The 16,804-nt window shown below is 39.2% G+C and overlaps 1 protein-coding gene across 1 annotated transcript in view; it reads right to left on the bottom strand.

The window, feature by feature from the left end:
- TSNARE1 (t-SNARE domain containing 1) overlaps positions 1-16,804 on the bottom strand; it is a 469,611-nt gene that overhangs the window by 54,417 nt on the left and 398,390 nt on the right. The window contains exon 12 of the mRNA XM_054167237.1: positions 2,017-2,132. Within this exon, the coding sequence (XP_054023212.1) occupies positions 2,037-2,132 (96 nt within the window). The 3' untranslated portion in view covers positions 2,017-2,036. The remainder of the gene's footprint in view (positions 1-2,016; positions 2,133-16,804) is intronic.

Below are 16,804 nucleotides of genomic sequence, written 5' to 3'. Positions count from 1 at the left end.
CTTTGTTGAGGTAGTTGAAACTCTAAATCCACTGATATTTTAAAAATCCATTTGTGCTGCAATTCAGAATAGGGGAAAAAAATAGTTCACTCAGGAGACAGAAATTCTGAAAATGTTCTGGTTTGGAAATCTTCAAAATATAAGTGTGAAATCTGCTGCACACCATTTAGGGTCAGCCTAGATGAAGAACAGTTAATAACAATCAGTGTAGGTTTTTCCTACATTTGTACTGCTGCCCAGTAACTCGTGTTTCAGGAGCTTAATAGTTAATTTCTCAACTGATGATGAAAAGTAGAGCATTACAGTTCCTCTAGGACCTTCATTATTATCTCTAAGTTCACTTTCCTCAAGACATGGATCTCTTAACAGAGGATTAAGTCTAGTTTTCCAGTATTATTCTAAGAATATTTTGGTGCTCTGATTTTTTCCACTTCAGGAATTTAGATTAAAATATGTCTAGATTTGGTCCACTGTTAGTGAGATTTGCAATTTCTAGTAGATAAGAATATTTAACTACATATAAAAGACATTTCATTCTATTATAGATTATCATGATGGATTACAGTCTCAAACCAGTTAACACAGAGTAAAACTAGACTAATGCAACTAAAATTATGTAGCTGCTCTAGATTTAAATCAGCAGGACAGATCACTATCTGCACCTGTAAGGAATGTCTCATATTTTCAACCCTCTTTTACATAAATGTAGAATTTTTATCTGCATAAATGCATTAGAATATCCATACTCAAACAATCTAAAAATCCATCTCTCAGATATCATCTTTATATCAGTGCTGGACAAACACCCAAATAAGTATGCAAGCACAGTAAAATATTTCCAGCTATTTCTCCAAGCCATAATGTTGAGTTCATGATCATCCTCATCCAAAACCACTGAGACGGTACTTGACATCCTTCAACAGATTTTTTTCTTTCATAAATGTATACAAATTCTTCTTGTACCCTAATTTTGACATCTACAATGTAATGCCAGGAGGATTTCCAAAGCTTAAATACAATTTTCTTATAGAACTGTCTTTCTGTGATTATTTTGAACCAATTCCTGCTAATTTCATTTGACAACAGCATGTGGAGAGAAGTCATGTTAGAGGTCAGTGACTTCATCCCATGGCAGTGGCAAGACAGACCTGGAATGCCAGAGCTCTTTGGGTGGTAGAAATTCTGTAAATCTGATAATCTCTCCCTGAATAATGGCCTGGAGACCTCCTAAAGAAGCAGACACCCAGAAATGTTTTGTAGCAGACAGAGATTACCAGAAATAACTTATGAGTCATTCTCCTAGGAGAATGAGGCAAAACAAAAAGGGAAATAAAAACTTCTTTTGTGTCTTATGCTTTATATTTAAAGCACATTCTTTACAAAGAAAACACACTGTAGCTTAAACTCCACTAGTAGAATTAAAGTGCTTTGATGTCTCAGTTACGTTGGTAAAGTTACAGGCTAGTCACCCTACTACAGAGCAATATTCCTTTTAAGGATGTATCCAGAGGAAGATAACCAGAAATCCGTTTTTGGTTTTGTTCATACTGCAAGCTCCAGTTGCTTGTCTTCCTGCTTCTCAGGAAGGTTTGGCTCCAGGGTTTCTCTGGAACATTTCAGAACATAGGTGTACTTTGGAATATCTCAGCATGTCTGTGAGATGTTGGACTGTGCCAAACTCTGCTTCAGTCTGAGATCTTTACCATTGTTTCTACATCTCTAATTCATGTGGATTTAGGATTTACTAAATGACATTGCTATAAGAGATATAGAAAATAAAATAAAAAAACTCACAAAGGGTAATAAAATGTTCTGTTTGAATATCACCATGGCTTACATTTAAGGATCCACTAAGGGAGTTATTTCTGAACTCAAACACCCTTTAAGAAAGTTATTTTCATAGGCCAGGCCTGAATCTGAAAACTAGGATAAATTTTTCTTACCCGAATCAGCTTCCTAAACTGACTCCCAACCATCTTACAGAGTATCATAAAAGATTTAGTTTAAGGCTTTTACCTGTGCAAACTGGAGCCAGATCAGTGCTTGACTGAGACTGTGATGATTATGACAATGAACAGCAGAGCAGCCAATGCAATAGAGAGAAGGCAGCACTTCCTCTTCCTGGCTCGTAGCTAAGAGAAGAAAGACAAAGAAATAAATATGCAAATGTTTAACAAGAAGGTCAGGAGTAAATCCATGCTATGTTTCCATTGGCATTTGACTAGTTGAAAGAATGTACGTTTATTTTTGACTGACTCATCCATCTGGACAATCCAGAATCTTCCTTTTCAGTGGTAATCTCCCTTAAATACAACCACCTTTTCTACATTACTTTCTTCCTGCTTAAATCATTGTGTCACACTGAATTTCCACTCTGCACAGAGGGATGGACTTGGGCAGGGCTGTTCAATTTGGTTTTGGTCCGCAGGTGTCACATCTGCTTTCTGGTTGCCAGGAGAAGACCGCCTCCTGTAAGACAAAGAGGTCTCTCTCCACCCTGCTTTCCAATGAAATGTAGCCAAGGAATATGGCAGGCTGTTTACAGTGTAGGCAAGTATACCTTTGGTATTAACCACCCTGATCTTAGTCAAATTAAGATATGATGAAAGAGTCTATTAAAATTTTTAGTTCTGATGTCTATTTCTAGTTAAACCCATCAGCCTTCCCACTGACCTCCACTGACATAGTATTTTTGCTTCCATTTTAAAATCTTTTGCAGACAGTTCAGTTCTTCTTCCCCCTTTTGAATGGATTTAAGAAGAGTGTTTTCATGATCCTGCAGTGTCAGTAATCCTCTTATCCAATACACACACAAAAAAAAAGTAACTTCAATGAAACAGAGTGAAGTCAGCAATTTTCCCTGAGACCATATCAGCCAGTCCTCCAGCCACTAGACTTGATAACACCATCTTGACATGATAAACCAATTGCTGTCATCCAGAGTTCTTTACCTTTCTAACAACTGAAGCTGCACTCTCACAGAAGAGATTATGTTAATATTACTGCTGTTACCCACTTTTCCTTCCTTTCTTCTCCTCTCTGCTGTAATCAGCCCTCCCAGTCTGCCTTACATCCTTTGCTACCTGGTTTACACCACATAGCATTTCCCATTGAGCCATGGTTCCCCAGCTCTTTTGTTCTACAGCTGTTTTGGCCTCTTATACTGCAAATAACAGGGGACTCATCTCTCCCATTGTTGCTTCAAAGTCTAGTGCTTCATTCCCTCACAAATTGGTTTTGCTGTGCAGAGCTGGGATAGTGCTTCCAGCACTCAATTTTGATGCATGACCTGCCCTCTCCTCCATAATCAATCACCAACCAAACAGATGTTTTTTACTAAAGCATGGGTTTCCTGATAATTATTTTTTAACAAATTGAAATGCTGTGTTGTTTTGCCTCCATAAGCTGACAATCAGTGAGTCATCGTAGGTCTCCATTTGCTTTTCAATTACTCACACAGAAATGTTTTCTTTGGATTTGGGAAAAAAATGGTGCTTTAAGTACATTATTCCATACGCATGTGTTTAAAAAGATATTTTTGTCAGGAATGCTAGGAAGGAGTATGCAACAGAACTCTACTCTCTCCCTCCCCAAACTCCTACTTGGAGACAACCATTTCCTCACACTTTTTACCATGACTCTTGGGGAAGAACATAGGTGCTTCAAGGCCACATATCTCTTTAACAAATGCTATCACACACAAAGTGATGTTTCCTCAAAGTGGCTCTGCACCTTCAGCATTCATTTCTGGAGAGGTAGCTACAATGCACTCTGAAAGCTGAGTGCAGGAGTCAACAGGCCTGCTATGTTCTCTTAACCCTGATTAATTACAAGCCAAACTGGGAAACCTCTGCTTAAAACTGAAGCCTATCTTAAAACACCTAAATGTGCTTGCCCAGTTTCAAAATGCCAGAGACTGATTTCGGTCAGCAGAGGATGCTAATGGGTCGTTTAGCTACAGCAGTACTCTCAAATACTCCTAATGAGAGTTTCAAAGGTTGCACAGGGATCCCTTAAAATGGCTTTCCTATCAGTCTCTTTGCAGAGAGATTCCTTTGGTTGGCTCTTTCTAGCATTGCAAAGTCCCATTCACTCTTGTTTTGCACTTTATAGCCTCTCCCCTCTCCTGTTTTTTCTTGTTTTTAACCGGTATAAAATATAAAACTCCACTTTAAATAGACTAATCAGAGGGTAGGAGAGATGCAGCCAAGCATGTATTTTGATATTTGGTTCACATTTTATGACCTTGTCCTAGCTGGTAAGTCAGGATAATGATTCCTGTTCTGTTTACAACATCTCTTAGTGGATTTAGTATTACTGTCCATCACAGCCATATAATCTCTATAATTCCTTCTTTCTTTACTTTATATTTCAATAAGGAAAATGGTCAGTTATTCAAGGGCCTTTAGTCTCCAGTCATAAATCTGCATGCTAGAGAAGCAGTAGAAACATAGCTTCTGAGCCCTACCTGATCATACAACCTTTTCTAGCCACACTGAGGATGAGTGGCCATATAGCCCAGCTTCTTTGTGTCACTTGGGTGGAAAATTACTGACCTATGAGCAAAAGGCAGCAGTTTTTCCTCAAGGTACAGATGCACATGCTGCTTAGGAAGAGGCTATACAAGCATCCCTTCACACATGGCTTGACACCCCACTGAATTCACCAACCCTGCCCTGTGAAAAGGACCAGTCTGCATTTTGTTGAGCTCCTGCTCATATCAGAGGAGAAAGATGTTAGCACAGAGGAGGTTGCACAGGTTGTATTGTTCACAGGATAGGATCTGCAGACTGCAGTATGGGTACCCTCAGCTGAGTAATACATGAATATACACTAATAAACAGCATAAATAATAATATCATATATAACGAACTCTAGTTATTATCCTCAGTTTAGATTAACAGAACCTTATTGCCAAATTGAAATTAGAAGTAGTGTCTTAATACCACCACTGTCATTATTGAGGGAAGTTGGGGAACACACAGAAACATATCTTTGTATGTTTAATAAGCCCAAGACACCCATGGAAGGACATCAACATCAGACAAGCAAGCAACATTCAAAGCTAGGAAATGCTAGAGTTTTTTTCCCAGATATGAATATACAGGTATTATTTTTACCCCTCCCTCTCAACCAGGGTCTCTGCCTTCTTCAGTAAAGAGGCAATCACTATGTTATGTACATCATGTATGCTTATAAATTTTACTTTTTTACTCCATTTTTCTTGGGATGACCATCTAAAGCCACATTCAGGTGGGACCAGGCAGACCTTTCACTTAACATAAAGATCCTAATTTTCCCCTGGGACTTCCACGACAACTGAATCATATAATTAACACTTTCCATCTCAAGTATCAATGCAGTGATGGGTTTATATCCATCTTAAGCCAAAGAAGTGGAGACACATGCCATGGCTGGAAGTATAACTGATCTCAAGAGAATTCCAATTCTCCAAAGGGAAAAAAAAGGAGGAAAAATTGTGATTCACAATGCCATCCCTGGAATGGAAAGGAATGGAATGGAAAGGAAAAAACCAGGTTGGAAAAGACCTTTGAGATCACTGAGTCCAACCTATCATCCAACACTATCTAATGAACTCAACCATGGCACCAAGCACCCCATCCAGTCTCTTCCTAAACACCAATCACCTCCAGTGATGGTGACTCCACCACCTCCTTGGGCAGCCCATTCCAATGGCCAATCACTCTTCCTGTGAAGAACTTCTTCCTAACATCCAGCCTAAACCTCCCCTGGCACAGCCTGAAACTGCGTCCTCTTGTTCTGGTGCTGCTTGCCTGGGAGAATGAAGTTTAATCTATGCTTAACCATTTTCAAATCTGTAACAGGATCATTTCTCACCACAGCAAGTTCCTTACTGCCAGGAGACAGACACTACTAAGTTTCTGCCTCAAAATTAGTAGCTTCAGAACAGCAGAGCCATAGCTACAGAAAGTTTCAGGAGAAAAGAAGAAAACCCTAACAAAAAAACTAAACCACCTGTAAAATGAATCATTTATTTTATGACATAATTCTTCAGGGAGCTTTGCATTTTTATAACATTTCCCACGCATCCGACTAATCCGCAGTTGATTTCACTCATCATTTTCCAGCTCTTTCTCCCCTCAACTGCTGAAGATCTGGTGGGTTTTTTCACACTGTGCATTAAAATTAATTATTATTCTCCTTTCCTGGGCTCCAGCACAGGAAGCTCTGAGGCAATATGACCTCCTCTTAGTTCCTGCAACCTATGCCCACAACTGGTTTCAGGACCAGTTGTAAGATCTTTGCCCAGCATCTTCCACTTACACTTGAGACACACTTAGCTGCTTAAGAGGGAAAAGATGTACCTAGGACTATTGACACAGCATAGTTATCAACAGCTAATACAAACTGAAGTTTTAAGGTGGTCTACCCAATTTCAAGGAAATGTCAATAAAAAATGAGAGAATAAGGTTTGGTTTTTTTGTGTGCTTGGTTTTGGTTTTGTTCCCCACCCCAAGATTTGGAGGTTTTGCCAAACACTCCTAGAGGTGACAAAAAGGTATGGCTGCTTTCTCCTTTTCTTCCTTATAAATTGCAAGGCTCTGCTCACATATAGGAGGCATTAGAATTTAACAAAACTTCCTAAAAAACATGTTTCTCCTGGGAAAAAAGCATTTCCCAAAACTCTGTTTTGGAAAACATTGACTCCCTTTAATACTTCAAATTGGAGTGTCTAAAAAGGCACAGAGAAATCAACGCGACAAACAAAACTCCAAGCTGAATTTGGGACAAGTTTAAAGCTACCAAAAATTTATTATCTTCTGCTAGAAAAATGTCTGACAAATAATTATAAGCAGTACTATCTGATTTCATTATAATTATATTCATTTACCCTGAACCTTGAATGCTATGCTGATGCACTGCTCTGGTTTTTACAGCTCCGTCCCAACCTGTTGTAAGCCCTTTTCCCATAACACCTAGAATCTGTTGATTAAATTTGAGCTAATCTATTTTCATTGTACACATTTTGCCAAGATGAAAAGAATGCAGCATGGGCAAAAAAAAAAAGGAAAGAAAGGAAAAAGTAAAGATCCCTAATCCTGTAGTAAGATGTAATGGCTTTTTACAGTTCTTTTTGCTAGCCTCTCAGGGTTTTTTAGTCAAATGGTACAGGTAAAGAAATATTTTAATCCTGACAGGAGCTCTTTAAACACACAGGCGAAATAGGAGTGAAAAGCAGGGAAGGAATGAGCAAGGCTATTCAGGGACACAGCTAAGAAGCACTTTATATTTGCAGGCAAACTGGATGTGACTGAGCCGGCAAGAAGCCTTTCCCTCATTGTTTCGTAAAAATAAGCTGCAAGCCATATTTTGCAGCCTAGAAGATATTTATTTCTTGAGGGTGAAATGTTGAAAGATATTTTAATTATGTCACAACAGATAGTTAAGTAATTAAAACCTATTAAAGCCCATTACAGCCCCAGGCCCAGAAAAGCAAGTTTCATCCTGGAAATTCCTAAGCAAATGCATTTACAAGGAGGAAGGAAATGTTTTCTTGCTAGGGATTCAGAAACCAGCAAGGCAAAGCATAAAGAATAGGGGAGGAGAGACGAAACTGTTTTTCCTCTCTCTATATATACAGAATAAAAAAAAGAAATTCACATATGGAAAAGAAATATCAAGCTTCTCCCCTCTCTATGGGTTGGTTACACCATAAGCTGCAAGGCAGGAAGGTGGAGATTTCACAACCACCTTTACCAAGGAGGTGAAAAGCCCTAGAAACAGGCATTTTATTTCGGGCAGGGTTCTGTACTAGAACAGCTGCTCTACTCTGGGAAGCTCAGGGCATATAACACTTCTTCAGAGTAAAGACATACCCCACAACTCCACAGTTGTGGCATTTCCTAGGTCTCCAGCAGGACAAAAAAATGGAGTAAGTTGGCATCATTAGCTAAATTAATGTCCTAAGTTCTTATTCCATCTCTTCCTGTTCTTAGCTCTTGGAACAGAATAAGGATGATGACAGAATAGAAAGAGCATTGCTGAAGATGGTTGATTCAAGAACATGTCTCTGCCACTCCCTCCTGCAATACCAAATAATATAAGCCACTGACATACTCCAGGCTTTTCAGGTGTGTTGTACGAGCAAGAACCTGTCTCCTAGGAGAGAAGGTCCATTTCTTAGTAAGGCAAAAACTACCCTGTACTCACTAGTGAAAGGCTCACCCAGTAACACCACTCATTTCTTACCTACAGAAACACTAATGTGTACTTTAACCAACAAATCACAAAGCATTTCCCAACAAAGCCAGGATTACAAGACTTTCTAAAAGTACAATTCCACTACTCCAGCAAAGAAACCAGTAAAGATTAATCTTCTGTCGAGAATAGCTCTCTACTCTGCCCTAGTGAGGCCACATCTGAAATATTGTAACCAGTTCTGGACCCCTCAGTTCAAGGACAGAGAATTGCTTGAAAGAGGCCAGTACAGAGCCACAAAGAGGATTGAGGGAGTGGAGCATCTCCCTTATGAGGAAAGGCTGAGGGAGCTGGGGCTTTTTAGCTTGAAGGAGACTGAGGGGTGACCTCATTCATGTTTATAAACATATGAAGGATGAGTGCCAGGAGGACGGAGCCAGGCTCTTCTCATTGATGGGTTTAAGATGGCACATAGGAGGTGCCACATGAACATAAGGAAAACATTTTTCACTGTGAGGGTGACAAGACACTGTAATGGACTTCCCAGAGAGGTTGTGGAGTCTCCTTCTCTGGAGACATTCAATACCTGCCTGGATGCATTTCTGTGTTACCTACTCTAGGTGATCCTGCTATGACAGGGCAGGAGGTCCCTTCCAGCCCCTAATGTTTTGTGATTCTGTGATCTATTTCCTGCAAACCCATCCAGCAAATAAAAGCCCAAAATGATTGAATTTAGAAACCACACAATAATTGCCTCCAGTTATCAGGTCAGGTCCTTTTAAGGGCCTCTGCTGGGCAATGAAAACCCACCTTGATTAATTTTCCAAGTACTGTTCCCTTCATTGTAAGATTAACAAATCTGTTTGACATAAAATGGTACACTTTATATGCAAATCTCTGTAGAGAGAGTTTTGTGGCATTAAAGAGCTTCATACAATTTTGTTCACCCTGCCCTCAGAGGTCATTTGGAATTGCACAAAAACATTTGTCTGTGCCCTTAATATGCATTTTGAAAGCTAATTTGAGGTCTGCTGGATGGAGAGACCAGGTCCTTAATTACGTTTGGACGTGTTTATACAGAGATTGTATTACGAATCTCAAACTACTGTCATTCAAATATACCCCAGCAGAAACTCTGCTGAAGGTTGTGGAGTCCTCAGGAGGGGAAAAAAAAGGAAATATTGGAGCAACACGGCAGAAAACCAGACCTTGTAGATGTCTGTTTACCCCCAAGCATTATATAAACATACAGAAGGAAAAACACCCCCTCACACTTGTACTGGTGTTTTCATCATTATTTTGTTTTATATTCCATTTACACTGACAAGATCTCTCAGCTCAGACATACACAATCATCTCTGATAAGAGAGTAAACACACTGTTATTGCAGTGGAAGTGAGAAATATGACCTTTAACGTGTGTACAAATTAAAATGCACTGACCAAATTTGGTGACCTTTATGGTAAAGTTTCCTTATAGAGTAACAATGAATTCACTATTAAATATCACTGCTTCTGCAGACAAGCTGCAAAAGGCCAATAATATTATTAAGCACTTTTGCTGTTCCTAAACAAGACAGAAGCAGACAAGTTGCATGTCAGTAAAACCTACAAGATAAGGGAGCAGAGGAAAAGGCTGGCCCACAGCAGCAGGGAAATAGCACTTGGCTCTGACATGCTGGTTTTGTGCCTTTACTTCCTGGCCTATTTCAAACTTCCCCTTATGACACCAGGAAGGGGTTGGTCTGTTCTCCCAGGCAACCAGCATCAGAACAAGAGGACACAGTCTTAAGCAGCACCAGGGGTAGTTTAGGCTCGAGGTGAGGAGAAAGTTCTTCACTGAGTGAGTTGTTAGCCATTGGAATGGGCTGCCCAGGGAGGTGGTGGAGTCACCATCCCTGGAAGTATTCAAGAGGGGATTGGACGTGGCACTTGGTGCCATGGTCTAGTCATGAGGTCTGTGGTGACGGGTTGGACTTGATGATCTTTGAGGTCTCTTCCAACCTCGGTGATTCTGTGACACTGCTCCACGAATTCTGCAGAATCTTCCAATTCTCCATAAGTCTGTGATTCTCTTATTCTTTGACCATACACCCCAGGTGAAGCCAACTGCCATCCATAACTTTGGTTCCTCAGCATATCCTCTTGTAAGGCTATTTTCTGCCACACAGTTATTTGGTCAGTGATAACCATTCAGGTTTACATTTTGCATGCCTGCAATCTACCTCTAGCCATTTAATTTTAATGAAAATATTACAATAAACAAACAAACCAAAAAGCCCAACTGCAAACAATGTCTAAGTGTTCCATCTTGTCTCTGAAGCCTCCATGCTTTGGTGGAGAAATAATCTTATCCTGTTAGTGAGGGTGCATTTTTTAGTGTTACTAGGAGATCTGGCTCATTTTGTGAAAGGTATGACTTCTCTCACACCCTAGCTGATGTGATGCTAAGACTCTACACACAGATTTAACTGCTGCATTTTCTAGCTTCGGATTACTTGAACTAGCCATATTAATATTCCCTTGTTTTTTTTTTTAATGGCTGAGACATCATTTGTAATAGCACATGATAATGGCTTACATTTCTATCATGCCTTTTAAGGCAGCAGGATTCTAATGTGATTTACAAATTCACTATTAAGAGGATTATTTTTTTTTCTCAGCCTTGGAATGAATTGACCTACCTCTGGCAGCTGTTTAAATGCTACACAAAAAAATCCAGCCAGAAGTTTAAAGCAGGTAATGACTATTGTGTGAACCTGAAACACCAGAGAGCCCGCATTTTCCCAAAGCAGCATTTGCCCAAGGGAACAAAACAAATGCCCTTATAGTTTTGCATAAACACAGAATCACAGAATGGTAGGAATTGAAAGGGGATCACCTAGTCCAACCCCCCTGATAAGGCAGGTTCACTGAGAGCAGGCTGTCCAGGATCATGCCAAGGCAGGTTTTGAGTATCTCCAGATAAACACTCCACAACCTCTCCCGGGCAGCCTGTTCCAGCACTCTGTCATACTCAAATTAAGGAAATTTTTCCTCACATTGAGGTAGAACCTTGAGACATTCAACAGCCCAGCACAGTCAGACTGAGAGAGACCTTACTCCTCCAACACTTCAAACCCAGAAACACAGCTGCAAGGGAGCAGAGGAGAAAATTATCTAACCACATTAAAGCTGTGCTGTGCTCAGAGACAGTCTTCTTCCTGAGCAGTATTAATTAGAATGATTATATTATCTTAGGAACAGGACTACTCAGCTGGGTTAGAAATGACAATCTTTGGGTCCCCAAGCTGCTGATCTCAACCCTTCGAGCCCAGCAGTTCAGCCAGCTTTCAACCTTCCTCACCAACCTATTCTAAATATTTTCACTTCTTCTATAAGGGGCCGGTTCAGTACAATTTAATTGCAGAACCATCTGAGGAAAGAGTTGGCTCATTTTCTGTCCTGTAAAATGCTTGGGCTTCCCAAGTTGGCTCCTTATACCAGTAACAACTGGATTGAACTTTGCACAACCTTATATGAACCAGAAACAAGGAAAGTATGTAGCCTGGCTCAACTTCATTGATGTTAACAGAACTACTGCAGTATACTCTTAAGAGATTCTAGTCTAAAAGAGTTCATGTCTTCTTGGTACCATGCCTGTGGCTATATGAAATATCTTTATTTGAAAACTCAGATAAAAATAAAATGCTTTGTAAATTGAGGAGCATCAGGATTTTCAAACCATTCTCAAGCAAATGCAAGTGTCAGATAAAGAAAACCAAGGCACTACTGGAGGTAGAAGAAAAATCATATGACAATATTTTTCACACTGGGACTGAAAGAAAGGTGTGCTTTTTGGTTTTTTAATCTTCAAAGCACAATGTTCTTGAACTAAGGATAGCCTTCAAATCTCAGCAGAAATTAAGACAAATTACCCTCTGTGTAAGTTTTCAAGCACCAAAGAGCAAATTGAAGGTTTAAACTGGTCTGATTCTATCACCAGAAGGCAGCTGTGCTTATAAACATCAGTCAATACATTAAAGATCCACACAAAAGTTCCTCTCAGCCCTATGAATCATAAATAAAACCAGTTTTTGGAAGAGGTGCCAGGAGGTCCTGTGCCATCAACACCTCAGAAAAGTCAGTGTTAGGAGCTGATGAATCTGAAAAGTGGAAAATATCACAGAACTATAATAGGCAGTATTCTCTGTTTGCATTTTCCTTAGACCAACTGACAGGACTGAAAAACAACCCAAAAAAGCAGGAAAGAATTGTGCTACTCGTTTAAAAGTCTATTTTTGTTTCTTTGCTAGGCTCTTTAATACAGGACATTCTCTCTTACAAACTTTGACTGCTATCTCTGGACCATCATTTAACAATAATAACAAGATTAAGAGAATGTTCCTCAAAAAGAAAACCTCAAAAGAATCATCAAGTTTTTGCAACCAAGGATATTACTAAAGCTCAAGACTGATGTTTCCTCCTAGGCATGCTATGTTTCACCAGTTTACAAGCATCCACCATGTCACTGCTGCTCCTTTGCGGTATGCAGGCTACTTGGGAGCAAAGTGCTAAGTAAAAGTGAGTAAATTAAATCAAGACCAAGAATGAAAACCTTTCTTGGAAAAAGCATCTAAAGGAATGCACATCTCCACACTTTTCCTAACACAGCTTAGTTTTACAGGCAGACTAAAAGCTATTTTACAGCTTCTTAACCCTACAAATACCTCTATGTGGGTCTTCATCTATTCAAAGTAGCTCTCATAGAGACAAGTCTTAAATAACTTCAAAAGGAGCATCAATAAAGGACAAAAGGGTATTTCCTTTCAACTAGTTACTAATATCTGTCACAAGAAGAACACACATCTAATGTAACATTGTGAAACTAAGGGGAAAAAAGCAGTGCCTCCACATCATTTTATTGGGTAAGACAGAACTAAATTTGAGGCAGCATGGTATTCTGTAGAAGCCATGCAGAATTGGTTAGGCTAGCAAAATTCCTGGTCTAAGCTTTTGTTTAAATCCAAACAAGTTCTTCAAGGTTTGAATAGTATTTTTACTCTCTGATATTTTTTTTCATTTTCACATTGGCTTATGAGCTTTCAGTTGGCTGATGGATTAAATGCACAAATGCCAGAAGGGAGCCTGAGTTGACACTGAACTTCTCCCTCCATGAGAAAGCACAAAATATTGGAAAATTTGGTGTGAGAGAGTATTCTCCTGAGGTTTTCTGCTCAGTTTTGCAGATGGAGATCCAGAGAAAGTCAAGCAAAGAGCAGAGCTCAGGACTTGTAAGAAAATCATTCAAATATAAAGAGTCAAAAAAAAAAAAGGCATCTTAAAATAGCAAGCAATGTGAAGAACTGTACAGGCAGACAGAGCATCTATGCCTCCTTTTCTCATTAAATTATTTTGTGGTCTTTCATAAGTCATTTAACTTCTTTGTTCTTCAATTTACTGTTTTATGAGTTTAGGGATGTTACTTGATTAAATAGAACAAAAGCAGGGGCACCTGTGATGATGGATTTCATTATTTGCTAGGATCAACAGACAAGCACTTTTGGGTTTTTTTAATACCCAGTTTGTATGTGAAGGGTTTTGTTTGTTTGTTTATTTGTTTTAGGTAAACCAGTTCAGCAGTCTCTAGGGTAAGAAGTTTTAACATCTTCCTGGATGACAGCACTTCTCTTTAATTATGTAGTCAATAGAGGACGAGTTTAGCACCAGAGCACATAATGCAGAGGAATGAAATATAGTCACTTCCTTCACCTCTCAACCAACCATTTGAACCTCACTGCAGCAGTATCCTTAAATACATGTTCCAGTCCTTATTTTACTCTGAACTAAGGTAAGGTGAACAATGTATGATACAAAAGCTAGAAGAAGCACAGGTCTAACCATTTTATTGTTCATCAGTTCCCAACAATAAGACAGTATTCAGAAACACGCTGCCATCAAAGCTGTGCATTTCCTGCATCTATGTCAAAACCCTTGTGTATTTACAACTAGAAATGGATTCTGGATAAAACAGATCATTGTTAGAAATAATGGAGTATCAGCATTCCTTCACAAATGACCCTGGATTCTGACCTCATTGGCAAAAAACATAAACCCCAGGTCTAGGCACAGTCTAGGCAGCACTGCCAACACAGAGGAGTTTTTATGTGAAGTGTGTAATAATAATTCAACTGATAGACAACATAACAGAGCTCTGTGAATGTCACAAAGCACAGTGCCAACAGTCTACCCTACAAAGCATATCCATTACTAGCAGCAATGAGAGGACTGCAAAGGAAAGAATTAAATGATATTATGCATTTTTAAAGGCAAAAATAATTTTCATGTTTGAATTTTATCTGATTGCAAGGATGGAAGAGGGCAGAAAGCTACTAAGTGTATTAAATCTACCGTATCTTTGCATGTATGTGCATGATTTCTGTCATTATGCTAATCTGTAGCCAGTCTGCAAGAAGCTGGCATTACAAAGTAGGTCTACACCATCCGTTTATGCTGTTAAAGGGAAAACAATCTGTAACAGGCCAGCAGAGAGATGTGCTTATCCAGCATGGTATAAACAGGGGCATTCAGCCAAAAAAATAATACATCACTCAACTATAACCAACTTTAAGTCAAGAAAAAGAAATTTCAGTTACATACAATCTAAAGAAATCTTTGTAGAGATGGATGGCCAAAAAGATTGATAAACTGTTCAACCAGGCCGAGTTTGAAATGTTTTTATGTGGTCCAGATCTTCATGATATGGCTCTCTTAAAGTTATGCTGCCAAGAAGATGAGGATAATAACGAGGTTTCAGGATAAAGCTTATGTAAAAGTCCTCTTCAAGTCCTGAAAACTGAACTGAATGACTGGTTTGAAGCTGGGAAAAAGTTTCTAAAGTAGTTCTGAGCACTTCTACTTAAACCGAAACCTCCATGGGAGATTATGCACTGGTGCTATTTGGAGAACAATTCAAAGGCAGGGATCTCCAAGGAGGTCCAGCTTGTGGAGCTTTTTGAGGTTGACATTCAAGAAACCAGATATTTTTTAAAGACTCTGGAGAAGTGAAGGGAACCTCTGAACTTGCTAAGTGTCCCAGCTTTTTTTACATGCAGCTGATCAAAGCTTTCAACTCTCTATTACTTTTTTTCCCTGGCATCTATGACAAGAGCTTAAATAGCTGAGCCCCACATGGGAAAAAAACACACCATATAGATATCTGTAGGGGGGTGTGTGTGTGTGTGTATATTTTCCCCTTTCTGCTTGTTTAAGCCTCTGTACTTAACATATTAATCTACTGAGTTTAACTTTTTAATGCTAGCTCCTTTAAGTCATTAGAGCTCCCTTTTTCATCATAATCCTCTTATTTGGTAATCAGTCTGACTCGGACTTATTTTTATAAAAATGTTTTAAAGTTTCTGGTGGAGATCAAGGAAAGTTCTCTCCTGCTCTACTTCACAAACTCCAACTTACTACTAGTCAGTGGTTTAGTGGAACACTTAGGCTACAGTTGTTTTGTTGCACTTTATTTCTTGTATTGCCCTTTATGAATTGAAATGTTATTTCTCTTTGAAATGCATTATGGCAGTTGAAAAACAACCAGCCGAGAGCTAGAGCAGTTAAAACAGATGTGGGAAAGATCCTAATAGCTACTGTAATGTGCTTCAACTGGAAGAACCACCAACAGACTAGTGAGTCATTCCTAAAATTGGTCATAACACATTCCTTAATGCTCTTAATTATTTGAAATGTAAGACTGTCTTTGCACAAGAGATCTGAGAACACAAGCACCACTCAGGACACCAGGCAGATACTACATAACAAGCGACAAACTCCCATTCACCGCTGACTCAAGTTTCTATTTCTGAAGATAAATAAACTCACCTCTCACCATTACCAGCCTTCCTGCTGTTCACTATATCTACTTCAAAAGGCAGACAAATCAATAATGCAGAGCAAAATCATATCCCAGTTCAAATGTATCAACCACAAGTTCTCACAATCCCTTTGCAAAGTTAAAGTCACTGAAGCAATGGGCAACAACAGATTCTTAACAGGAGTTTAACAGCTCTACTACTCCTTCTGTGATCTTTCAAGCCTTATTTAAAGATAGGACTGCATTTATCCACCTCAGCAAAAAGCTGTAGACAACAGGCTGCTTACCCTTCTTCCTCAAATGCAACGCTCAGTGGGAGAGGAAAAACACAAAGAAATGAAGTCAGCATAAGGGCAGTCCCACATCAACTAATCTCTGCAGTGAATTAATTAAACAATTATATTAGCCAAGCCTTCACTTGTGACATGGCAGAGCTGACATTAATTGGGCCACAATCAAGATAGTAATTCAGGTTAATTGGATTTCCACTGTCAGCAGCTATCAGCTTGTTTCAATATGTTGCTGTCATTTAAGAATAATTAATCACGGATGACTTTATTGGATGGCACTGGTTGACAGCTGATGGTGCGGTGATGCTTGAAAAAGTTGGTGATTGCTGCAGGCCTACTGAATAAGAAAGTTGGTTTCTGTTGTAGAGATCATTCTACTGTCACCCCATGTTGAGACCCAAAATGTGCTACATAAAGTGTTGAGAGAATGATATTTGCTGACTCCTGCACACATACAGAGAGAAAGAAACAGCCATTCC

The sequence above is a fragment of the Dryobates pubescens genome, chromosome 14 (assembly GCF_014839835.1).
Source record: "Dryobates pubescens isolate bDryPub1 chromosome 14, bDryPub1.pri, whole genome shotgun sequence".
Lineage (NCBI taxonomy): Eukaryota > Metazoa > Chordata > Aves > Piciformes > Picidae > Dryobates > Dryobates pubescens.
Note: the sequence above shows the minus strand (reverse complement) of the source record. Positions and strands in the feature narration are given on the sequence as shown.